The 27,144-nt window shown below is 40.4% G+C and overlaps 1 protein-coding gene across 19 annotated transcripts in view; it reads left to right on the forward strand.

Annotated features, from left to right (window-relative positions):
- MAPK10 (mitogen-activated protein kinase 10) overlaps positions 1-27,144 on the forward strand; it is a 155,178-nt gene that overhangs the window by 63,106 nt on the left and 64,928 nt on the right. For 12 of the 19 annotated variants that reach the window (XM_083833886.1, XM_083833888.1, XM_083833890.1 and 9 more), the window contains one exon: positions 22,260-22,331. The exons of 1 other annotated variant lie outside the window; for it this stretch is intronic. In XM_083833886.1, coding sequence (XP_083690012.1) covers positions 22,266-22,331 — 66 coding nt within the window. In that variant the 5' untranslated portion in view covers positions 22,260-22,265. Of the gene's footprint in view, positions 1-8,838; positions 19,246-22,259; positions 22,359-27,144 lie in introns of those variants that run through there. 6 more of the 19 variants (XM_083833882.1, XM_083833877.1, XM_083833876.1 and 3 more) reach the window with 3 other exon arrangements.

Raw genomic sequence — 27,144 nt, forward strand, 5'->3', positions numbered from 1 at the left:
AATTTATTGTATATTTATATAGTTAATCAAAGATGAAATTGTGGTCCTTAAGTGACTGAAAAGGTAAGGGCTTTAAAAACAAAACAAACCCCACATAATTGCCAAATAACCAGCAGTTCACCATAAAATGGCGACTGTTGGCTGCCCACCATGGACAGGGCAGAACAGCATCAGTGAAGGAAGGCCAAGACTTCCCTGGGGACTTTTGCTGTCTAGATTAGCATGCCTTACTTCTGCTTTCACTCTAAAACGTGGTCAGTTGTCTTGGATATTAGAGAATATTTTAAGTGGTGATAATTTTTTTAATATTACAGAATTTTTTACATGCATAACACTGTTTGGAAGGGCAAAGAGAGCTGCTTAAAATAAGCATGCTGTAGCTTCAAGCTGGGCTTATCGGTTAACCAGTTTCCAGTTTGAGTTTAGATTTGTTGTGCAAAGTCTTTGAGCACATTCATCAATGAAGTAGAAGACTTCAGACAAGCTATTACTCTGCTGAAGCTGGACAGTCAAACCTAGCTGGAGGGTGCCAGTTTGGTGCTGTAAATGTGAGGCCTCTACTGCCAACCAGAGCCCAGTAAAATCACTAGAAAGACACTTAGTGAACTTAATCTCTCAATACCAGACAAAGTGTGGCATGCTGTTGTTTCATGAGATAGCGAATGTGTTGTATAATCAGAAATGAAGTTACTGAATTGGTACAAAACAATTTTTCCTAAGGTTGAAACCTCTAATCTCCGTTATCTAAATACAAGACAAGATGCCACTGACTTTCAGGGAATGAGGGTCAGCAATTGCTGTCAGTGTCTGACTGTAGGGAAATATTTGTCTTGGCTTCGCCCCCTGCTAACTTACTCTTCCTGAGCGTGAAAGCCTTTTGGGAGATGAGCACAATGCACCTAAGTATTTTCTAGGCTTAGGCTATGGGTAGTCATTTCTCACCTTTCATTTACTACTTTGTCTCTCTTTTTTGTTTGCTTGGATTTAGAAAATGTAGCTTCACGATGACCTGTTCAGTGCTTCATCTCTTTAAGGCTGTTAAGCTGTAAATTTGGTTAAAACTTCAAATAATCCTAGGGTCAGATCCCTATGGCTGTGGTGAGATGGCCTCACAGTTCCACTACTTTCCCTGGTATGGGTTTTGTTGCAGTCCCTACTTAGGTTCTGTTAGGCTCCTTTCTCTTGGTGTTTTTGTATATGGTGTTTTTTGTTTTGGTAGTAAACCAGTGGTATGGTCCTACAGATAGACTTGTATCCATGCCTATTCCAACACATGCTTAGATCATGTACATATTTTACGTCACTAGGTAATGGATAATGTCATGTTGCAGTGTTGCTGTCCATTTCTATTGACAAGATAGCCTTTTTGGTAAAATTGAGTAACATTAAAACACTCATCTGCCTTTTTACTTCTTTTCCTCTGGGTCTAGTCATTGCAGGTACCTTTTAATTTTCTGCATTTGTAGGTGCCTTGCTATTTGAGCACCTTTCCCTGCCTGTTTTCATTTAGCTTTTTTAATAATTTTTACAAATTACTCTTATTGTTTATTATTCAGTCCGTGTGCTGCATGGCTGTTTAGCAGCAGTGCCTGAGGTGTCTGGGCCAGAGCTCGTGGGCTCCATGGACGTAGTCTGAACATACTGATAATTTCATGTGAGAGTGCAAAACCCCTTTTGGAACTCAGGCTTGCTTTCAGTGCTTCAACAGATAAGAGTGGGACCTGACTTGAGACATGGTCTTTGGAATTTGGAAAATAGGAATTTGCCAGGAAACTTGGAAAATAGGAATTTGCATTTGCCTGTGACGTGAAGGCATGTGGATTTAGTGTCTGGGTCCAGTACAGAACAGAGAAAAGATGCAAGCTATCAAACCCTTCCCTTTTCAAAGGGAGTTGGCTTTGATGTCCTCACTCATCTGTCCCTGAACTTCACAATGTCGTTGCATGAGACAGACAATTGTAGCAACAGCAGTACGCAGCCAGAATTTTAATGAATGGGGTCTTTTTGTTTTGTTGAGAACCTTTTGATAAGCTCAAATGCATCAAGACTGTGCATGCCCAACAATACAAAGAAGTAAGGGACAAAGACCCTTGCTTGCTTTGTCAGAGATGTTTTAAGATACCTTGCCATTTGATGCAATTCTTTCCATTGTAGAGGTAGAAAAGCTGTAGATTCATTTCTAACGTGAATGCCGTCCCTTTGAATGTGAGGAAAAAACTTGAACTGAATTCTTCTTATGGACCTCCTCTTACTAAAATCTGTACAGTTTATAAAGAAATTAGAGTTTTGGATTAAAATGGATACACTTTTCTACTTCTGGTCTCTGTGTTGCAAAGAGTAACGGTCCTTTCACTGGCAGCGATGGCTTCCCACTTTGCTTCAGAGAAGTTGTACATGCGCACAGCATCTGATGACGGTGATTTGAAAGCTTTGAGTCCATCATAACTGCAGGTAGTTGGCTCTTAGTATTCCTTGCAAAGACATTGGTATCTCTTGACTATTAATTCTGCCAGCTCCTTGAACTTTCGTTGCCTAAAAGCCAGTGTTGAACAGCACTTCACAGAAAGGTGATCCATGTTACTTTTGGACAGTTATTCAGGATGAGGTATTTTTGGTGATTTTCTACTTTAAGCTTTATTTATTTGAAGGACAGATACAGCATGCTTCCTGTGGGCCTGGAGATGTAACCCCACCGGCAAGTGTATTTTTCGAGTCCTTCACACTTACGCCTTGGTTTATTTCCTTCTGAAATAGGTAGACAGTACCAAAAATCTGGATTTTTTCCTTCTCTTTTGATGAGATCCTTCAGTCTGCCAGGCCCTCCTTATTGAAGGGCATGTTAAAAATCCAAGGTTTATGCTAGTTGGTTAGAGTTAATATATATATTAAAAAAAAAAAAAAAAGAAATTAACTTCTTCAGAACTTGGACTAAGGAAACGTGGGATAGGGAGGTTATCTTCTGGGTGAAGACCTGCAGAGTTCTGAAGTTACTTTAAAAAAATCATCTTAAATAACTGTTGTGTGAAGTTTCCTCAGTAAGCCTTCACTTGCAGTAGCAGGGATTTTTTAGCAAAAACTTAGTGCAGAAGGTTTGTTACTGAACAAGTGAGAGAGAACCCATTTAAGTATGTCAGCATGCATTCATACCTATAATGTATTAAGGAAAAGAAGAGAACAAAAGCTGGTCATGCTGGGCAGCGCACTTTGAGGGTAATGCACCAGAGGCTGGAAGGGCTACACTGCTAGGGACCAATGAGGGAAACATTTCTGTTGCTGAGGATAATTTAACACAACAAACTGGTGGTGCCTGGTTTTAAAATCATCCTTACATTTCAATTTTGAAATTTGCCTGGGGAAGACTGCTGGTACAGTTCGCAGTGGTCACATGGCTTTTCTCCCTTTGCCTTCTCCTCTTTCTCCTGGAAGTTTCCTTCTTGCAAAGTCAGGTTCCATCCCATCAGCAGCGACAGCTGCTGCGCGCTCTGCTGACGCTGCACGTCTTTGAGAAGTTCTGCTTCAGAAAGCTCCTCCATCCCCAGTCATGGAAGTGCTCCTGCTGGGGAGCTGGGGTAGCGTACATGGTGTTTATTTTTATCTTCATTGAAATGCAGCCAGGAGTAGGTGTGAATCCACTGAAATGTCGGGGAAATGGAAGCATCTTTCTGTGAGGTTTAACGTGCCTTTCTAACTGAGAATTGCAGGTGTCCATGTCGCTTCAATGAGCGTTTTAAAGATCCAGTTCATTATTGCTGATGTTGTGAATTTCATTTATACAACAACACCCCTTTCAACACACAGCATGATACAAGGTGTTCTGCTTAAGTGTACTACGACAGAGATGTCTTTACTGTATTGTTAAGTGTTCCTCGGGGCTGAGGGGTAGTGAATGGCAGGTGCTGGCAACTCTACCAGTGGGTCTGATGTCCTGTTCTGTTTGTGTTGCTCCTAAGTGTTGTGTCTACCAAAGAAAACAACCCCAAAACACAAACACCCCACTGCGTGCTTAGTATTTCACCTTCACGTGTCAGTTTGACAGCAAATGCTGCCCATTTCTTCACCTATGAAGCACTGAAGGCAGTATGCTCTGTTAGTAAATTGATTAAGGAATAAAGTTAGTCCAGAGCTCGTGTCCTTTCTGCAATCCAGTAAAATATTGTTTCCCTAGTAGCATATTGCTGTTACTTTTAGGGATGGTGTCCTATGGTGTGTGACAAATAGGTTCATTTGTCAGAGCAGAGTGGTTGCTGGTTGCCCCCCCCGCCCCTTGTGCGACTCGTTCTGGATCACTCTGCGGTCCTGTGGGACTCGCATCCCGCGTGTGTGAGTTGGCTGGTGTGCCAGTGTATGGCTGGGGTAGGGACCTGTGCTTGAAGAGAGCCCCAGCGGGGTTTTGAGCAGCTCTGAAGTCCCCTAATGGCAGTAGAGTGCTCTGGTGGGTGTTGGGGGCCATCCTCACACTTGGGTGCTTGCTCAGCTACCACATGCTGTTGTGTCACCTCCAGAGATGCTCTTTGAGCTCTCATGGTAGGCACCCATCCCATGTTGATTTTAGTAGGTACTACAGTTAATTTCCAAGTGACACTGATGACTTGAAAATAAGAAACTACTGGTTACTTGTCCAGATCTGGCAGGCATTGAAAAGCCAGGGGTAAATGCTCACACAGAGGCATTGGCTCTCAGCATCGGTGAACTTCCCTCAAACTGTAGTGTAGAAGGAAGGAAGGGCTGCGGAGCCAGCAGTCAAGTGTTCGTGGCCCTGAATTCTCTGCTTATTCAAACTGGGTAAGAAAACTCCTTGACCTAAATGAAGTACTGAGGTGTCCTGGTCAGGTTGATTAGACCTGTGTTTCATCAGACTGTGGTAATTAAAATGCAGAAGCTGTTTAAAATATTATTTGGCATGTGTAAAGCAACTGTCATGAGAGAATATTAAACATACAGACTCTTCGTTAACAGATAAAACTCTTCAACAGCTTTATAGAGGACATGTACTGGTTCATTTTAGAGGTGGGCATAACCCCACTTAACTTTTCTATCAGTGATTAATTTGGCCTAGAGTATATTTATCTTCTGTGAATTTTTATACGTGTGTAAGCCTACCCTCAGAGATCAGCACTGTTCTTCTGAGGCTGCAGGTTTTACTCATGGTAAACAGGAATATATCTATTGAATGTAATGTGAATTGCAAGGGCATGTTCCAGTGTGAAGAGCACATTAGGAAAATGCCTGTCAGAAATAATCACAGTGGATCCTGCTGTCAGGCTGGAATATAGACTGGGTAATTTTCTGGTGTCTCCTTCATCAGCATTTCCTATAGTTGGGCTACCAGGAATATCAGAAATGAACTCCAGGTGGTGAGAGAAGTGTAACATAATGCGTAGGGAAAAAAGGGAAATGAAAGATTATTCCTCTTATATTCTTGCCTTTGCAGAGTGGATGGTGCCACGGACTTGACTCTGCCAGGACAGTGCAGAAAGTAGAGCATGGTCAGGGACCAAGTTTGTGGAGAAGTGGAGACCGCTGGATACGTAGCAAGACTTGCCCATTTTTGAGTGATAGCCAAGGTGTCCTAAAGGCTTGAAACAGCTGTTGGTTCCTTTTGAAGTTTATACCTTAAATGTGGCATACAGTCTAACCCTTTGTAGAAAACAAAGGAATAAGGAGATAAATGGGCCGTACAGTGGTCTGAAGTGCCCCTTTTGCCAAGCTGTTTGAGAGCCTTTTCAGCAGCATGTAGAATAAATTAATAGGAGAATTTGCAAAGCTGTTGCCTTCTGCTTCCCAGTTCCCTAGTTTCCAAGGCTCACTCCAGTTGTTCCATACAACAAGGCAGAGAGAGATGAAATTCAGAGTAGGCAAGACAAAAAGAAAAAAAAAAAGAAAAAAAAGGATGGTTAAGAGCTATTGTATTTTCATGGGGCTGAGTATGGTAGTGGCCATATTATTTTCTAAGAGTAGATGATATGTCTTTGTAATGCACCCTTTTCTCACCTATATGCCATTGATAAGATTTCATTGCCTCTCAAATTGCTACTCTGCAGTATTTCAAAACTAATGTTTTTGGAGTTTTAATTCACCTTTCCTCAAAAGACTTCTTAATTTCTCCAAATACGGAATTTTCCCTTTCTTGCCAGCCCTTTGCATTGTGCAGACAGAAGATCCAGAACAAAAACTCTTTATTCTTGCATTATGGCACATTTAAGGATTAAGGTATTGCATATTGCTTATGTGCCCTTTGGTCTGTTCTCTATACCTAAAGGTCCACAGCAGCAGCAATGTTCTCTACCTGGATTTGACCAGGATCTTGCACTCATTGGCTATCACAATCCATGGTACTGATCTCTAGGCTTTATTAAGCAGCAGAGTACACCAGGGGGTGAAAACACTGACCTTAAAATGGCTGAAGAGTGTTTGAAAGAGCACAGCTAGTTGAAGCAGAAAAAAATGGACATCTCTGGGTGACTTGCAGTGCAGTTTTGGAATGGAACATGGTAATATGGAATAAATCATCCCCAAATGTGCTCACTCAGGCCCGGGCTTGCTTAACCCTGCACGTCCAGCTCTTTGACAACTGTCTTCCACTGGGACAGACGTGGAATTTGGGCAGGCAGCAGTTTTGAGCAGTGACCCCAGGTTGGCAACAGTCCCCAGGAGGACTTGAGAACAATTCCAAGTGCATCACCTCAGCAAAATGCAAAACTCCACCATCGGGACTACTCCCTTCCCTGGTAAGGCATCTCAGGGCCACCTACTCGTTGGTGAAAACAAACTGTAAAAAGGAAAATCTGTGCTTAAGAAGTGAGCTACTACAGAAAAAAGGTGTTAGTGAAGTATTCAGATTGCACTGTGGTAAGTGCACTGTAAAACAGGAGACACAGTAACAGGAAGAGAGCCAGTCCAGGAAAAGAAATGCTTTATAAAGGTGTTTTGTACTTTGTTTTTTGTAGCTGTAATTTGTAGTGAGCTCCCTGTGAGGGAGAAATGATTGTGACTAAAGCCTTCATTCATCTTAAAAGACAGAAAGAAGAAGAGGCCTGTTATTAGACCAGTCAGTGAACCTTCAAAAAAAAAATCATAGTTCATGAATGAATGACGTCTTGCATGATGGTTCGAAGCCTGGACACTGTGTGGGTGAGGATAGGCTGCACTCTGTGGACATGACTTACTTAGCTGTTTATATTTTAGATAAATTTGACCTCTAAATCTAATTTCAGTATTACTTCTTTCTGTGGATGCAGCTACAGATGCTGTGCAATGTCTTACATACACGTTTATTTCTATGCCAGTATTTGCTTTAGGCCCCTATTTAAATTTCTACAAACTCAAGATCTTGGTGCATTTATAACATGCTTTCCTGCAAGGATGTGTGATATTATAATACATATGGAGTATAATAATAGTATAAATGATAATACAGATGACTTAGCAGTAACAGGTACAGTGCAGCTCTTCTCAGTTCATCTTTAAGTGCCCATATGCTGATATGATAAGAATGATTAATCATGATAGTGCTAACACACTAACAAGGACTAAATATAGTTCTGGCTGACGTTCTGTATTAAACTCATTTGCAAAGCAATGGTGAGAACAGCTGCAGAAAATCACAAAGCATTCTTGTATCTTAACGTAGCCTACTTTTTTTCCCCTCCAACTTCGATAAAACTAAACATAGCGAATGAAGTTCATGGCGTAATGTGACCAGGTAAGCTTGACATCCTTGGTTGTGGCCCTCCCGCAGCTATACTTGTAGGCTGCCTGTTAAGTCAGTGCATGGCAAATAACACTAAGTGAGGCATTTCTCTTCTTGCGTCCCCGTATGTCGTTGGAAGCTGGGCTGGCGTTCAGAAAGTGGTGGGGTGATGCTGGGAGGAGGTAATGCTGTTCCAGCTGTTGTACCTGGCATTGCTTCCAGGTCAGCCTGGGAACACTGGTGCAGAGCTTGTATGGGGAATTAATTTTGTTAAGCAGCGTCGTTGTCATCGTGTTCAGGTCTGGTCCTACCCCTCTATCAGCAGTTAGAGAAATGCTGTGTTAATAGCTATGTAACTTCCTGTGAATCTGTGCTGTGAAAGAGGTGATGGCAGCCCAGAAAGCAAGACAGACTCCTCCTGTGCTTATTCAGAGGTTTGTGCTTTGCCTGGATGATTGCAAACAAAAACCTCTGTTCTGTTTTTACTTTGTGTCTCATGAAGTTCCTCTCAGCATCACAGGTCTCTAACAGCTCCAGCAGGAAGCCGCAAGCAACTAGAGCCATTGAGACGGTGGAGTTTACAGTTGATGGATAATGGAGGGGAGGGCAGGCTGCATGCCTCCCCAGAAGTCCTTTCTTTTGTAAGTTTCTGGGAGGAAAGATATGCTTAATATAAAATCTACAACAGTCTGCCTCTCTGAGACCGTGGTGTTTGTTAGCTAGATACAGGGGGCTCGAGTTTTGAAGAAGTTGTCATTTGCATAGGACAAGAGCAAGCACTGGACTTCTCCCCAGACACACACCCAGAAGTTTTTTAAGGATGCCAATTGCATGTGAATTCTTTACGCTGCACATATGAGGATAAGCAGCATGGTTCAGCACTGGGGCACTTGAAATAGGTTACATTCGGTGCTGACATCATGACATTCCCAAATGTGTATAGACTTTATATACCTGGTCTGCCAAGTCTGTTGCATGTGAGAAATTTTTCTGTTTTTCTTGGGTAGTGGGCAGAACATAACGCCGTTCCCTGAATGTTCTTTTGCTGAAAGAGTGGCTTTGACTGTGAATTCCTGAGATGTGCTACCTGCAGATCCAATGTTGCTGTGAGATAGACGGCCTGACTTGGTAAGAGGGAACTGCGATGAGTCACAGCTTTTGGGTAGGACTGAGTCTGCTAAATCTTCGGTCCCAGTAATGCGCTGAAGTGTTTCACTTGCTATTTCAGAGAATTCATTCAATTTTGAGTCAGTGCATGCATTAGTTTTCAGAAGCTTTGGCCTCTAATTCAGAATCGTGTTGATACACAAAGGAAAAGAAATGCTGAAAAATCACCGAAAGTTGTGGCTTTCCCAGGATTGTTGGTGATGGCTAGGTAGGCCAAAAAAAAAAGCAGAAGATACTTCGACTGTTAGCCCCAGTTAAAAAAAAAAAAAAAAAAAAAAGTAAATAAATGTAAGTGATAGTAAATGCAATCCTTCTGAAAGCGGTAAGAGCTTTAATAGATAATGGATTCTGGAAAATTGATGGAATATGTAGTTTAAAAAAAAATCTACTCTTGTCAAGTATTTCCTCTGAGAATCAGGATCAGTTATCAGATTTGCTTCTGTTTGTTTTTAAGGCCACAGCTTAAATATTAGTACTTGTAGGTTTTAAGTAACACAAAGCGTTCCTCTTTGCCATGTTGTAGAGAAAAGCATAATGAGGGCAGAGGATCAGTGGAGACACAGAATGATGTATAAAAGGTGCTGATAGAGGTACAAAGAGTTAAGAGGGGAAAAGGTGACTTTCATCAGCACACTTACAAGTGCTTTACAGTTACCATTGTGCTTAAAAAAAACTTGTGTTGCTTTTCCTATTTCCCACCACCATTCACCTATTGCTGCCCAGCTTATAACTTCATGCCCCTCAAAGAACGTAGTGTTATTTTTCATGCAAACTTTTGATTTCTCACCAAACCCCAGAAACACGCCTTAGAAAAATAAAAAGCTTTAAAAAGAAAGTAAAAGACAAGGATGATAGAGAAAATAATAGGTATTACAGAGAAATGAATTAGTTTGTTCACTGCTCATCTCTGCTCTGCAAAATGCTCAGCTTCAAAACTGGTATAGAAAAGAAAGAACATGGCTGTGCAAACAAAATTGGATTTTGTTGCTTTGTTTTTGGGGCAGCTCTGAGAAGGATGGGTTTCAGCAAAACCCAATCTTCTTTAACGTATCTGTTGTCTAGGGATTTGATACGTTCTTTTTACATTTGCATTTTTTAAATGGAAATTGTATCAAAAATAATTAATTTTTAGTGCCTTCCATAGCTGGATAAAAACTCCCAGGTCCCTACTCCTGACATTGTCACTGGGTGGGCATGTCATTTGTTTTGGTGGTGTCTTGGTTTTCTTACCCATAAAATATGTGTAAAGGAACATTTGAGGAGTGACATAAACCTGGTTTTGAAAAACAGCTAGGTCATCCTTTTGTTTAGCACATGGTACTTTGTGGGCAAGAGGGATGGCGGGAAGGCTTTTTTTAGCCGTCTTTTGTTATGAGCTTTCCTCCATGCACAGTGTCAGTGGTCCTGGCTTTTAATAATTTTGCTGTATAAGTCATAGACGTATCCTGGGAAATACGTGATCTGTGCAGATTATTGCAAAGGGCTTACTTACTGTAAGATAAAGTATGCTCTAGTCTGTAGTATGCAGGAAGCTGGAGACCATGTAAAGCAAACTTCTCTTCTGAATTCAGGTGTTTTTCATGCACAGCAAATTGTTTTTGCAGCAACTTGGTGACATTGCATTTTGCTGTAGCTCGTACTACCTTTTTGAAATGGGGAAGGGGAATCAATCAGCAGTCTCTCAGCTGGATAATTCCTCGCATGTGATGCCAGGTCAGTTGGATATAAGTTGATTTGTGTTTATATGCAGCTTCTGTTGGAGCTTGAAATGATATCAGAAAATATTTAGGGACTGCCTTATTTGATTCCCTGGGCATCTGCTCTTGTTTAGGAAGCAGGGCTTAAATGTAGTTATTGTACAGGGAGCCAGTGTCTTTCATTGCACTTTTTCAAAATAAGCATTGTAAAGTAAACAGCAGTGCTCTCTGCTTACGCTTGTATTCTCCACACATCACCTTTGGGAGACTCAAGAAAATAAGAGATGGTGGTATTTCCCAACCTGTTGAAAACAGGAACAGAGAAAGAGGCAGCTGTGCTGTTTTTCAGGTTGTTGTTGACAGGGTGTTACTGGTGCTTCCTTGGTATGCTGCAGAGTAGAAATACCCCAAAATGAGGGAAAAAGACAAGGTAAGGGAAAGAAGAGAGAAAATGACAAGAATATAACAAATGTGAATAATTTAGGATTGGGGCATGTTTCTGGTTCTATTGAGAACATCAGCTATCAGTCAAGACAGCGAGTTCATCTGCATATGGGTCTTTGTAATTAGCTGTAATTAAAGCAGCTGTCAGCAATGCTCTTACCTGGAACTTGAAACTTCACTTCTTCATGTCTTTACATCCACTATAAATTAGAAACAGTCATTTCTGAAAATTCTCATTACTTTGTTTCTTAATTCACATCACAGTTTTTCTTCCACTAGTCTTTTCTTCAGAGCACTGGGAAGCATTTCTGCCTTGAGCACATGCTAAACCACTGAGATTTTCCTGGAACAAAAAGGCTGTCTGGGTTTAATGTCTCCCTTAAGAGCTCTCTCGTCTTCAGATGACCGTATTATGGGCACATGAAGGGGTGTGATTATTATTGCTAAAGAAGACTGATCTGGTGGCATGCCTGTTGGAGGTTTACAAAATGAGTAGTGTTTATATTCTCCAAGTGTTTAGTCTAAATCGGATGGGTACTATGCAAATGCAAACAATGATTTGCAAAGAGTACGATTACTCACCAGTTGTGAGGTGCTGGAGAAAATAAGAGTGTTTACCTTGTTATTTTGTTGGGAGGCTGAAGAAAGCCTGCCAATGTGGACTTGAGAAGGTGTTCCAGCTGAGGGGAAGCTCAAGTAAGGGAGGCACAGCTGAAGAAGTCAAAAATACTAGAAGAGCAAGCCTACAGACTCCAGTATCTTTGAAAAATATATAATAAGGTGCAAAGCTTGAGAGTTTGTCTTTCACTTAAATTTAGGGAGTCAAAAGTAGGATAAGGTTGTGTTCCTGCACTTCTTAAACTCTTCAGTAAAAGTAACTTGGGTAAAATACATGTTTACCCTGATCTTGGCAACTTATCCCTTTCTGGTACACATCTTGAATCTTCCAGTCCAAACTCTAAGTAACATGAACGTTTGTTATTTAAGTTACTGTGGAGTCTTTGTCCCTTGCTTTCTAGTATTACTCACTACAGAGTTCCTGGGATGCAGAAAACTTGCTCAGGGATGCTCAGCTGGTTCTTGCTCCAGTAGATAGTAACTTATGAAGGGTAGTGTTTTGGGTGAGAAATCCTCCATACATGTGGTGTACCCGGGTAAATTAAACTCTTCCCTACACTGCCCGTAGCCCCCGTGGCTTACTGGACCTAATATCTTTGCTGTTCACCCCTTTGCCCAACTCTGAGGGGAGCTGGAGCACAAGAAAAAATATAGGCCACCATGTCATTTCAGATTACGTTTGGGTTCAGAACCTGTGAAATTGTGGTTTCATATGAGGAATTTGACCTGGCATTGTTTCTGTAGATATTAAAAGCTACCTGACAATAGGAGAGGCAGATGTTTTACCTGCTTGTCTGAAATACCTAGGCTGTCTCTGCTTTAATACGCTCGGAGCTCTTCTCTACAATTGTGGTGCCCATGCTTTACATGGTTCCATGTGCATTTTCCTGGCAGAACAGATTCCAGATAGCGGTTTACACATAACAGGGAGCCTTCCACTGCAGTCAGAAAGATGTACAAGCTGGTGCTTCTGTGTCTTGGTTAGGATGAAGAGGGAGAAATTGCAGAACAACCAGTTTGGCTTTTTGTTTTCCCAACTCTTGAGTCTAGAAAATTGCCCACTATGTTTCTTGAGGTCCTTTTTTTCTTATCAAAGCACTAAGTGAAGTTCTTCCTTGGCTAAAAGAAGTGTGCTATGAGGGGAACCCTATGTTAAACCTTCAGCTTACTTTGCAGTGATATGAAGAACAGTCTTGGTATTCTTGTCGAAACTTTGGCATGCTGCCTTCCACTTGCAGCACTTATGAAACTTTTTTACTGTATTAGTTGGTCTCCATGAATCATTTTCTCTCTTCATCTGTTTTTATTTTTTTTAATGAATAGCTTATGAAAAATTGCATTTGAAACCTTCTATGTGGAATGAATGTTGTACTCTTCTTGTCTAGATTGTGTCTGATGTAAAGCACTAATCTGTGAGCCCCTCAAATCATTGGATTCTTTCCTGCTCAGCAAGTAGGACCAAATATTTCTTTACTCTCTCTCCATATTCTCTTGTGTCTCTCCGAAGATATGGTGTGATGAAAACTCTGAGAATTCCCTATTTCCTTTCACCAAGTGAGAGTGGAAAATGTAAGTAGAATTATAGCTCTGCAATTGCAATTAAAGAAGCAGTGATGGCCACTGAAAACACAGTGTATCTTATGCTGGTTTTTTTATTGTTATTTAGTACAAAAAGATAACCAGTGCCGGAAAATATTTTTGCAGTGAACAGGGTGGTATTTTTTCAGTGTTGTTGTTTTAGCTTCACCTGAGTAGTGTTGTGCCACTTGGCTTGGGAAGGTAGACTTTATATGGCATATATGATTCCTGCTGGGCATTTCACACTTGGGAAAGGAACCAAAGGTAGGAATTGTTTCATACACATTTATGACAATGCTAAATCCCAGCCCTCAGAAGTCCATGCACATTGTAATAAACTGTGGGTCCCTCCGGGGGTTGTCTCCTGAAATGGTAGAGGCTCCAAAATGCTGCTGGAATAGGTGCAGCAGAGATGCAAAGTGTCATCTGCAACAAATCCAGAACACTGGAGTGCTGTGCCTGTTTTTATCTGCTTCTCTTGGTCTCTTGTGAAAGACACACAAATAAGTGTAAGTGTAAGTATCCATCAGTAACCATGTATGATATTATCTGTGCAGTAGGCCTCAAATAGGAGGACCCTAATTCAAGCCCTAAGCCATAACATCTTATTTGCTGTAGCCATTAGCTATTAAAGACTTGGACAGCCTGTTTTTTTTTATCTAAGGCTCAAATCTCTGTTAAATTCCTGGCCTCTATTTACTTTCTGCAACGCTAAGTCAGTTTGTTGGTCTGAATATAAACCTTTGTGTTTCAGTGCATCCTTCTTTGTCTTACTCAGATACAAGAACCTAACAGGAGCGTGACTTGTTTTTACTAACTCCTTACCCATCTGGTCTAAGTTCAGAAAACTGTAGAAAAAAATGTGAGTGTCGGGAGGATGGAGCCAGGCTCTTCTCAGTGACACCCAATTATAGGACTAGGGCCAATGGGTGTCAGCTGGAACATAGGAGGTTCCACTTAAATATGAGACAAAACTTTTTTATGGTGAGGGTGACAGAACACTAAAACAGGCTGCCCAGGGACAGGCGTGGAGTCTCCTTCTGTGGAGACATTCAAAACCCGCCTGGACACATTCCTGCGTGAAAGGATCTGGGTGTTCCTGCTCTGTCAGGGGGATTGGACTAGATGATATTTCAAGGTCCCTTCCAATCCCTAACATTCTATGATTGTGTGATTCTGTGATACTTGCAGTTCGCAGCGATGCTGCATTAAATCCTCCTTGCACTCCTGAGATGAGTAGTTTTATTAGCATCTTTGTTACAGGAATAATTAATTGACAAATGTTAGAGCTTAGGAGGGGAGAAAGCTTTTCAGAAGGGAAAGACTCTGGATTTGAGTTGTTTGAGAAATAAGCTGCTCTGTAGCTGCAGAATTTATAGCATAATCTGCTCATGGCCACAGAGTTGTACTCCCAAACTAAGCCTCTTATGCTTTTTTAGAGAAATAGTATTTTTAGTTGTATAGCTGCTGCATTAATGTGTAAACACAGACCAAGGAGGGACTGAGCATTCTAACTTCGCAGACAAGTGAAACAACTGTCCTTGCTTTGAGCAGGGAGGTTGGCTGTGACATGTCGCAGGGTCCCCCCAATTTGAGCACCTCTGTCATTCTGCTCTGGAAAACTGGGGGTGTAAATTGTGCAGGTTGGCTAACTGGCCAGTCACACTGTTCTTTTCAAGTTATGTTCACAAACACTGACGTTTCAGTTCAGCAAGCTGTTCCATAGCCCTAAATGGCTTTTTCTGTCTCCATCATGAAAATTTGATACAGAAAATACGAACCTGGGTACAGTCTAATACAGTTTCATATCAAACAAGTAAAACCATGGCTAAATAGTATTTTGTTTTCATAATTTTTTCCTCTTAAATCCATGAGACAGCTAATTTTCCTCCAAATGAAACTGCCATGGAACTTGTAGTTTTGTGTACCATAGAGCCACAAAATGAAAGTGCTCTGAAGTGGGATTTATGCCTGTATCAAGGTGCCCTGGCCTTCCATGACTTATTAGAGTTTGCCTAGAATATTCTTTATTTCTGCATGCCCCCTTTGTTGGTGCAATGGGTACTTGGCATAACAGTGCAACTGGATCTCAATCTTAACATGCTGCTTACTGTTTGGAGTGTTACAAGTTCATTCTGAGCTATTACAGCTTAGTATGTATATCTTCATAAAATATGTTAAATTTATTGGTACTGCATAACGTAGACAGTACTTAAGTATTACTCGCTGTCTATTCTCTAGAATGTACATCATTTTTCACAGTGATACAGGGCCAAGGCCATCACTTATAGGCAAATCTACCTGAATTTGAATTAGGTTGGGAGGTTGTGCTCTGACTTGGGAATGTATTACAGATAGTTTTGATGTGACTCGTTACATGCCTTCCTGCTGTTTTACCACTGGCATTTATCTAAGGAACAGCTTTTTATTGTTTTTTCAGACTGAAACCGAGGAAAATAGATTTCTGAGAAGGAAGAATTTTGTACTTCACTGTGGTGAGGTGGCTACCTTAAATTCTATTTCCTTTAGTTTTTCCAGAAAGAAAAGGCAGATCAAAAACAAATGCAAAAAAAAAAAAAAAAAAAAAAAAGAAAAAAAAAACCACTTGCTTTTACTGGCAAAAGGCTGTTTACCTCCTGAGGTAAAGGTTGTTTGCCTTCTGTTAGGCAAATAGTAAGCATTTCACTGGACTCAGCTCTTTGTGATTAGATTTTCTTCATTTTTGGTGATAATAATAGGCATGGTGTTGCATACTGGTCACCTGGAGGTTCATCCTGTGATAATTCAGAGCTGCTTCCAGTATCAGTCTAATTTAATGCCTCTAGAAAGTGGCTAGGTTTTTTTCTCTTTGAATGTGCATCAGAGAATGAAGACATTCAGCTACAAAGGAAAAGATGGTATAAGAGACTGTAAGAACATCATAAACATTGACTAATTCATCTGCTGCAAGACGTTCCAGGAGCACATTGCATTTTCAATAGCATGCGTTGATAAAAGTAAATGTTTGGGCAGTCAGCTTGGCTTTGAAAGCCTGATTTTTTTTTAAAAAAAAAAAAAAAAAAAAAGGTCCCTGGGAGCTGTAGGTACCTGACATCGACACATTGGGCTTTTACAGCTTGGGTATTTACAACAGGTTTTGGAAGTGTTAAAAATAGACCTGGGTGTACACTGGAAAGCTGGTCACCAGGCCGGACTGGGAGCTCATCTCTTCTGCCTGTGGGCTAAGATCACTAAGCAAATCTGTTTGTCAGTTCCATCTTTGCAGTTTGCATGCTCTTTTCATTTTCTTTTTCCATAAATATTTCCTCCAGAATGCTATTCTTAAATTCTGTCTTTACCTGGCTCCGTTCTCTTCCAGGAGTTCAGTTTTAGGACTGCTTCTGTGATTCTTGTGAATTTTTAATTGCTAGCATTGCTTATCTCAGTAAAAAGTAAGCTGTTTCTGCTGGGATTTAACCTTAATAATTACCTTATTCACACGAGTGCTTTCCCTAGTTACTCCAAGAATAATTAACATGCGAGCATAGGCACAACAGAATAAACACTCTTTCTCAGTAGATGCACACTCCTTGTCTACTAAGAACCCTCTTGGAAATTTCAGTTCTTCCTTATTCTCTGTAAGGTCCTGAAACCTCTTGCCAAGCAGATGGTCTAATTCAAACTGATATTGAAAATATCAACTCTGTTTTTGCTCACATCTATTTTAAGCACAGCAACAAATTAAGTTCAGAAAAAAAAAATGCTGATGAGCCCAAAGGATTGGTCTTAAAAAAAAAAAAAAAAGACAGGATATTTGGGCATATGTATCTCAATCTTAATTGGCAGCCAAGTTAGGAAAAATTCAGGCAAACTGCAGCCCTTGTTGATCTGGCTTGTTAAGAGGACAGAGCACGTGTGCAGCTGGGTGACACTGGGGGTCACAAATTCCTGGTACCCCCCATGTGCTTGTCACGCTACGCAAAGTGGGTCAGGTCTTTGTTATTTCCTATGTTCAAGGTACAGGGATGCTAAAATAGCAAGGTGTACTGACACTGTTCTGTAACTTCGTCATTCTCCTTGCGGTGTGTACAGAGGTGGGTAGCCCAGTTTCACTTCAGATAAATGTACAGTGCCAGGAGTGATCTCCCAGGGGCATTCCTCAGAGCCTCGGGGACTGATGAGTTGCTGTGCGGAGAGGGAATGTTTTCAGTGAAGGAGGAGAGGGGTTCTGCTGCTGGAAATGCATGAAATGAGTCAAACACATTTTCAAAACAGGAAACGTTAATAATTCATGAATGTTCATCTTCGAACATTAGTATTTTTCAAGAAGGTTTTTATGTGACAGCTGAACTGATAAATTACCCTCTCTTGCTGAAGTAGAACAGGATATATATATATATATTTTAAATAACTGGAAATGTTTCTGCAATTTCATTAATATTTTTCATGTTCTCTTTCTGTTCCTGAATGAAATATCAATAGCAGGCAGCAATAAATAACTCTGGCCTTTTGGAGCCTGAGTATAAACTACATGCCTGTGAAGATAGGGAGCACATTTGCTGTACCCGTTATGCACATGTGAGGTGTTTGCACAGGAGAACCAAATCAGCAGAAATGCAGGATGAGGCTCTGGGATATGTCCCGTGGTTCTGTTCGTCCTCCAGGTTGCAGCCATACCCTGTCAGGTTTTAACCTCCTGATGTTTATATGCAAGCAGTTCTGTGATCTCTTCAGCTGGAGCTTGATTTCTTTTTAAATTGTATCTTGACATGTTCATTTATTTTTGAGGATATTTTCATAGTCTGGATCTGAAGGATTTGTTTCCAGTCGATTTACTGTAGGACACGTGAATGCCTTTCAGAGTACAGCCTTTAGCAATGTGGCAGGTGCTGAGAACAGTACTGGGGCTGGGGTGGGGACTTGCTTTGTTTGAGCACCAGCAACACTGGCTTAAGCACATCAAACAGCTGCAGCACCTTTCAGGAGGCTTGCTTCAGCGTTGGGTTGGTGTATTGGACCAAACAGCTTTGGCTTTGGAGTGAGGCGAGCCCTGCCTGCCCAGGCTGTGATGAAGGCCGAGGTGTAGCAGCAGGGCAGCTGGCTCCTTAGTCCCTCTGAAGTACGAAGCTGCACGGAACTGCCCTGAGGCTCCACACTGCTCTTCCAGGCTGCCACCAGCAGCTTTCAGTCTGCTCTGACAGGCCAAGGCGATATCCATGTGGAGCGAGGGAGAACTTGCATCTGTTGGGCCTCCACCAAGGAAACGGTGGCTCTCCTTTTGTGGTCCAGAAGTCGACTCTGGCAGCCTTGTGCGCTCTGGGACTGAAGGAGGGCTGGAGAAGACGGGGCGCCCGGCTGCCCGGTTGTTCGCTGAGTGCTGACACTATGGCTTTGTGGGTCAGGAAGGGGTTCAAGGAGCAGCAGGAAGACTCGCTGCAGGAGGCTGTGCTGGAGAAGTGCAGTTGCTATTGCTTTTCTAGTTTGCTTTGTCTACTCTCATCGGGCTGTTTCCTCTCTGCTCCCAGTAATTACACGAACAGTATTGATTTAATCCTTTCAGGCTTCAGAGAGCTGTTTGAATAACAATGAGTTAATCCTCCTTACCAACAAGCAGTCCTGCAGGACTGAGGGGAAGGGGAAGCTCGCTCCTGAACTCGGGGCATGTCACGAGCCCGCTTTGTTCGGAAGAGTGGCTGTTGATGGGAGAGCGACTGGAGAGGGCTGAAGAAGCGGGTGGCAAAGTGTCAGGGCAGGTGGAGGCCAGGCCATGGGCATAGTTCACAGTCCCAGGCAGTGGTTAACCTGGGAGCTGTGCCACTGGGCAGCCAAGAGGATTTTCAGCTCTTGGTCTATTATATCTGCAGTGGTGCTTTGTGATGCAGCTGATAAAGAAGAGCTGATAAAGGACTTGCCAGAGCCATGTTGTCCTCTTAGATGAAGTCCTGACACAGCAGCAGTGAGACTTGAAAAAGGCAATGAGAGAACAAGTACACATGCAAGCGTGTGCATTCCTAGTGAGGAGAAGATGGGAAATGAGCTTCTTCAGTGAAGGGAAGGCAGAAGGCGCAGAAGGTAAAGATGCTCCTACTGCTTCAGTGTCTCCCACTTGGGTCTTGCCTGGAACTAGATTGCAGTATCTTTGCTGCTGAGACCTGTATGTTTTTAGTGGTTCTGGTATGCAGAGACTTTGATCCCAGTGAAAATTTGAGATCACGTTGTTGTCGTTTCATCAAAAAATTTCTTCCCTGAGATGCTACTGCAATCTCTGGCTACCAAGCTAGATGCCGTCCTGGGTTTTTTTCAGGATGTTTTCTTGCATCAGCGCTGCTCAGTTCTCCCCAGTCTGGATGGTTTTGCTCAATGTAATACTAGATAGTCAGATGTAGGGTAAAGAAATCTTAAATGCTTATGCTTGCGCCTACCACTCAGATCACTAGCAAGTCTCAGCATCAAGCCATGTCTTCATTCACTTGATGCTGGCACGTCTGATGCATCTAGTGATAGCCTGCCAGCTAGTGCTTGATGAGGTACAATCAAGGGTAGTTGAGTGTGAACGTATTTTCTGCTTTAAGAAACCAGAAGCTACACATGTGATAACTTTGAGGGCAGTGAAGGAAATTTTGTATAAATTCCGTGTATGAAGGCATGCCCTATGGAAAACACAAACTCAAATCTCTTGCTCTGGATATACAGTCTTGGAAACCTCTGTGCTACAGAAAGGTATTCTCACTCCTGGTCTTGTGATTCATTTGTTGTATCTCATGTACAGAGGAATGTGAGTATTGATCTAGGCCATTAAAGCATGTCACACTTCTCATATTTTATCAGCAGTAGCTGCATGCAAGGACAACATAATAAATAGTAAAATGTATTCCTGTTCATAAATTTCAGTGGTTGATTGCTCTGCCCAGGGTGACTAATAAGAGTTATGGTCTTAGCGGTGGAAAGTTGAGGAGCCGTGTATGAGAAGTAATGTGTATGCAGTAAATTTTGTGAGGAATGAGATTTCCTTCCCGTCCCTTCTTCGCTTCCTATTAGTACGTTCAGTCTTGAGTACGGGCCTGCTGACATATCGGTCACAGATGATTATAGCAACATAATGAGTCCAGCCAATAGGATCTCCTGGTATATATGTCTGCAGGGTGAGAGTGTAATTACCTATTGGCTTTCCAGAATCACTGAGAATATGACTAATGTTAAAAGCATTTTTTTTCCTCCTTGTTTTAATCCAAACCCTCTATAGAATGTGAAGCTCCACTAATGACTCACTGGGCAATGAGGCAGCAATCTCAGACACTGTAACATGATGCAGAAAAGGTCATACACTTGCTTTCATAACAGGATTATTCATTCATTCATTAAAAATTAATCACATAGGAACACATGATGTATTCAAGTTTGCAAGTATCAGTGAATATTGTAGTTTCTTGAGTCATGGTCAGTTTTTGTGAGTTGAAGTTGCTCCAAGTGTGTGTGTTTTTTTTTGTTTGTTTTGTTGTTTTGTTGTTTTTTTTTACAGCTACAGTTATTAGTCCCTATAACAAAAAGGTAAATATCCCAGGGGCCATAAGGAGGTACACACAGTTTCAGAATCGTGGCTGTGCCTTAGCAGAGCAATGGCTGCATTTTGCATTTTTAGCTATTGCTTTGAGCTTATATTTGAAAGAAACATATGAAGTTCTGTGTTATTTATCTCTTTTGATCGAAAAGTTGCTGGGTCTTATATATACTGTGAGAAGGATTTTTGCGTGTTTTTTTTCTTTTTTGAAGTGGAGTCACATGGAAAAATCAATATCCTCCAGTGTCTTGTGACAGTTACCTCTTTCAGCCTGATAACATCTGAGTTTTATTTCCCTTGCTAGAAAGTAGCTACAGAGGGTTTCACAGAATCACAGAATCATTTAGGTTGGAAGAAACCTCCAAGATCACTGAGTCCAACCTCTGACCCAACACTAACAAGTCCTCCACTAAACCATATCACTAAGCTCTACATCTAAATGTCTTTTAAAGACCTCCAGGGATGGTGACTTTGCTAGAGCTGAGTGTGGCACTATGGAATTAAGAAAGTAAAACCAACTGTAACAGGGTATACAGCACCATGCAGTCTAGTACAGGGCTTCCTTGGCCAGCATCAGATGCCCATGAAAGAATCCAAGAACAGGGAGAGCACATAGTGGCAGACTGACTCAGCATTGTGTTGAGGCTGATACTTTCTAGGTTAATAGCTTTCAGCAGATTTCTGCTTAAGTGAATTTGTCTAATCACATTAGAACTTGAGTTGACTTCAGCCATCCACAGCAACTCGAGGCAGGACCTTTTGCAGTCTGAGAAAAAGGCATATGAAGAATTATCTCCTTTTGCTTATTCTGAGCTTGGTGTTTGGTAACTTAAGTAGAAGTACATGACATCAAATTGAGGGGAAAAAGTGTTTTCCTTTTCACTGTCACTGTGCCACTCATTTTGTGGATCCCTGGCACATTCCCACTCAGTTCTTTGTAAGCCAAGAAAAAAAATAAATCTATTTATGCAGTTATTTCATAGGAGCAATCTGTGGGCTTTGGAGCTTTGTTCCTGCCCTTTCCTCTATCTTGTCTAGTTGCAAGATGCTAAGATGAGGACCAGAACTACACATAGCATTCCTAAAGTGGTAGGGCCTTGAACTTATATGGTGTATAATTAGGCACTCTGTTTTCTCTAATTCTACTTAACTGCTATCTTAGAACTTGTTTTTTTTTTTACCTCCCCTTAGTAATAACTGTCTCCCATTCCCACATTATATAGAACTCTGTTGACCTGATTTTGTTGAGAACATAAGAATATACAAGTGACAAGATAAACTTTGAGGTAAAGGCTTCAGTTACTGTTAAAAATTTGTTGATGCAATCAAGTCCTATATGAGGCTGTAACCTTGACAAGTATCAGAATGACTTTAAAGCCCATTCCCAGTTCAATGTTGTAACAAATTTCTGTTATTCAAGAGCTGGGTAGTAATTCAGGTTGGTTTCATAGCCCAAATGTATACAGAGCTGTACTGTACTTGCACGTCAGCAGGCATCCAAGTTTTCTTTATTTTTTTGTAATTGCAGGTATTTATGAGCCGCCATTTCTTATACTATTGTGGTGAACCTACCCTGGATGTGAAAATTGCCTTTTGTCAGGTGTGTGTTCCTTACAGGTAAAACAAGGTACAGTATATACTTGTACTTTATTTTTGCAGTTATACACTCATATTTAAAAAAAATAAATAAAAATGAATTTTGGGAGCATATTGCAAGTAACTGGCTGTAAGAATTAGAGTAAATACAAAAGCTAGAAGAATGCATCACAGAAATTACATTTCTATTTAATTTGATTGCCATAGTTTGCTCTTAATGATTTTTGTTTTTTGCCTTGACCAAATATTTGTTAATGTGAGTTGGTTTTTTTAATTATTTGATTTTTAAGGAAAAACAATAGCAATTTGCAAACAGAAAATAATCTTGGCTGTACTACCCATAAATTTAATGATGAATCAAACAAAATCCTTTACGTAAAATAACAATACCCATGTAGATGCTTTCACAGAATTAATTCACAGAATGTGAGTTCAAAGTATTTCATCTTAGCTTCTCTTTTTGTGAGACAGAGCCTTTACATTGTAATCTAAGAATAACATTTTTGTCTATTACTCTATGTTTACTGGGAGTGTAGGGAGGGCAACTGAATTTCTGTGGGGTTTGTTTCGTCTCCAGTTGAGCAAAATGTGCTGTGCAGGTTTCAGAGTCATGAGACTGTGCTGTAGCCAATTCTGTACTTTAAATTAGCCTTGAAATGGTTTGGTCACAGTGCCTTGAACTCTGCACAGCTCAAACTAACTTTGGGAGGTGGAGAAAAAAGCACATTGCCTTGTCCAGTTTGGGGTTCTTTTGGTTAGATTTAGTTAGTTAACATACATTGGTGTCAAAACTGTAAACATGTGTTTCCATTAGGAATGAAAGATGACTTTTTAGTTTGCTTCTTATAAAGTGTTTGGTGTTTGAATTCTTTTTCTTCATAATTATTTTTTTTTTGTGAGATGGGACACCGGTAATCGGACTGTGTGGAGGGACATTAAGGGATATTCTTCATTTTTTGAGGGGTGAGTCCAGTGCTGCATTCCTAGAAATGGAATTTGGTAAACACTGGTTTTCCCCTTTATATTGGTTACATTCTGGGGCCCAAGAAAATGAAAGTACAATTCTCACAAAGAAAGGGGTATAAGTTGTATCTAAGCATGTAAAGCAGAGCAGTGACAGGTGTTGAGAGTTTAGTTTTTAGTTTTTTAACACAGCTGTACAAAATACTTGTTTTGCTGAGAAAGTTGACTGTGTCCTTCCTAAGTCATCAGCTCTAGAATGGAGCTTGGATTTTGGGTTTGATAATCTGTTTAACAGTCTTCTCCATCCTTTCTCCTGTTCTTTATGTGCATAAGTTTTTCTCACTTAATGTTTTCCAATGTTAATTTCTAGCTTAATTTTTCCATTGTTTTCTGCTCAGTTTTGATAATTTGTTCTGTAGGTAATTGCAATAAATAGCCTGAAATACCTTCCTCAACAAAAACTGTACAAATCTCACAGATCAGGGATAAGTAATTTTGAAAGAAGACAGGATTTTTTTCAAACATGACATTTCTGAAATTTTTGGACAATTTGCTTAGAAAAAAAAAGTTCTGCAGAAAGTGCAAAAAAGGTTTTTCCTCATGTTTTATGAGAAAGAAACTAGATAAGAAAAGGTTATTTTCAGTGTGCAGAATAGAGTTTTTTTGCACAGCGAACTTTCCTCTCCCTTTTAGTTACACCAAAGAAGAGCCGAACAGAAACATTTCTATTTTATATGCACAGAGGAAAGGTACTTTCCGTCTTCTCCTCTTACACTCAGTGCCCCTTTAGCCTGGCCATCAGTCAGTGTTTGACAATGTACAGCAAATGCTTTGTCACTGCACTCTTAGTTCTTGATTTAAACTGTAATGAAACCATGCTGCTATAATTATTCCTTTGCTGTTACTCTAGCTTACTAGAAAGTGTTTACAGCCACATACAGAAAGCAATGTATGTACAGTGTTTTTGTTTAAGAGTATGTGATGAAATCGATGGCATTTTGGATGAATTTTTATCACTAGATGAAGCTCATTCATGTTTAATGCCTGCAAGCAGGTACCCAAAGAGGAGTCATCCAATAAATGCAAGAGATACTATTCTGGCATTGCAGCAAACAAGATTTTATCCCTCAAGCACTTATTGCACAAATAGCTTTTCAAGGTCTTCAGATCTCCCAATTTATCCCCCTCAGGATAAAAGCTAGTTTAGGCTTCATGTTAATTTATTCTCTCCAGAAAGATAGGCCATGATCCAAATAACAGTTAAGCACATACTTAACTTTAAATGCGAGAACGCTCCCTATGAATTAAATGTTTTGTTGCATTAAGACCTTAGCTGTCATAGGTGGTGTTCATTGGTATTGCATAGGGCAGGACATGGAATATATGTTCAACCTGGTAATATTAGGTCTGGAAAAATTCTGCCTACTGAATCAGTAAGTCTTAGACATCAGGGACTGCTGTTAGCAAAAGATGATGTGACAGAGCGCTCAGCAGCAGCAAGAGGTAGATAGTGCCACTCACCTCTTGAGGTGTTTATAGATGACAAGGATGCCAGTAGTATCTAGATAAGAGACCCGAAAAATGAAGTTTGCATTCTTTAGAGGTGAAATACTGAAAAGTACTCCAGTGATTGTTACCGGTGAGGACATATATTCCTTGTAATAACTGTTTTGCGGTGACTTCTCTCTCATGGTCTAAACAGCATAGTTTTTTGTTCTATTATGGAAAGAGACATACACCTGGTTTTAGGCTGCTCCTCGTAAAATGGATCTTATGGCATTGTCTGCTAGTTTTGTATGTTGAGATGCTAGCTCAGCATGATGAGAATATTAAGGATTTCCAACTCGTGGAAAAGGAGGAGCCCTTTCTGAGAAACAGACAACAGCATCAGTACGGTAAAAATGTGTTTTCTGCCTGTTAGCAATAAAAAAATTAAATATGGCACAACTATAAATTGGTAGTTAGATGTTTTGCTGAAAGAGTTATCTTTTTGTTGGCTGACAAAAAGCATATCTGCTTTCCTAAAATAATAGAAAGGCAGAACAAACGGAACTTCAGCTTACAGAATTTCATGAGACCTTAGTAAGGTTGATATTCCCAACACGTCACATCTGTAGGACCCTAGACATCCTTACTGAAGTACAGTGTAATGCAGGCCATTGTGTTTTGAGTAGAACAGGACATGAAATTGCTGAATATTAACTAAATGCCTAAAAGGATGTCCTTCTGTGGGTGGCCTTTTTTAAGGTTTGGTCATTTTTAACCATTATAATACAATTTATAATTTTTTACTTGAAGCAGTAGTCCTAAATTTTCTTGTCTTGAAAAACACGTCTTCATTACTAAATTTTCTATGTGACAGTATTTCCATAATGCTGCAAAAATATTTTTTTTGATCAAAAGCAAACAGTCAGTGGGATTCTGAGATAACTGGGATCTGGCTATGCACACTAAGGAAAGGTTTAATGTGAATCAGCAATGCAAAGTCACATGCTAATTCCTCAGCGTGGTGTCATCATTAGTCTTCATTGGACAGTTTAAACAACTTGATGCCCAGATACAATGTGTTTCTGCGTCATGGTGCTGTACTGATGCTACCAAAAGAAACCCTCAGAATGAATTTTTAGTTTGCATATTGAGAGTATTTTTGCAAACTTACACTCAGTTTGTGCTTAAGAAAGCCCCAAACAAAAAGATCTAAAATACTTGTATTCCTCTTTAGACATTTTCTTCCCTGTGTTCTAAAATTGTGATTTATTTCCCCTGTGATACTCAACTGTCTTGAACAAAATGTATAAAGACTTCCTCAGTGCAATACTAGTGTGGACAACCACTTAAAAATCAGATCATTTTAGCAAACTTTTCATTTTAGCAAGAAAAAAGACTGGTTCTTATTGATTGCATTGCTCTTAATTGATTCATTCATCTGGTTTGTTTAGATTTAGTCCTAACTTTGATAAGGCACTTTAATTAAAACTAATGCCTTAATCAGATGCAACGGAGTTACTACTTTAACCATTAAATAAACTGTCTTGATCCAGAATGCCCTATAATTATGCCTTCTACTCAACGGGAGGTAAATTGGCATTCATAAACCATCCTGCAAGCACTGACCTGTATTTTAGATTTCTAGGACTAAAACAATACTGTTTAATATCAAGAGCTGTCTATTTCTACCAAGAAATGCAATTAAATTATTCAGCTTTCTGTAGCCTTTTATTTTAAAAGGGAGAATATTTTCATTAGCTGTCTTCACAGTGAATACTGTTATTATATAATTGTATTGAGATATTGAATTTTTGGAATAGTTAAATCTGTGCTGCTTCTTTACCCTTCATTTTCTAAGGATGCCATGATGCACATGGGGTCATAGCATTTCACGTCTCCTTTCGTGCCGTCCTGCATGCATAGTAGAAGAAAGCTTCTTAAATGATACCCAGTAGTTCAGTGTGACCCCAGGTTAGTGAGAAACTTAATCCCGCCTTAGTTCTCCTGTGCTCTTCACAGACTTTGCATCAAGGCTTCCTTTGCTGCTGGTGTTAAGTTTGGCTGTTCTTTGCATTTCTTAGCGTTGCCAATGCGTTGTTTTGGCCAACTTGCAGTGGCCATTGCTCTCTCCTAATCTTAATTGTATCTTGCTTCTTCCCATGTTACTGCTTCTTTTTCAAATTGAGGGCCTCAGAACAAGCTGACGAGTACAAATTACCTCTCCTCATTGCTCTTGTAGGTGAGGTGTGGTGATTTCTGAGTAACTTGTGATACCCCAGTTTAAAATGACTGAGAAATATTGTGCCTGTAAAAAAGAAGCAATTGAAAGCAGTTAAATCTCAGTGAGCATGAGGAAGACAAGTGAA

This window comes from Anser anser, assembly GCF_964211835.1.
Source record: "Anser anser genome assembly, chromosome: 4".
Classification (NCBI taxonomy): Eukaryota; Metazoa; Chordata; class Aves; order Anseriformes; family Anatidae; genus Anser; species Anser anser.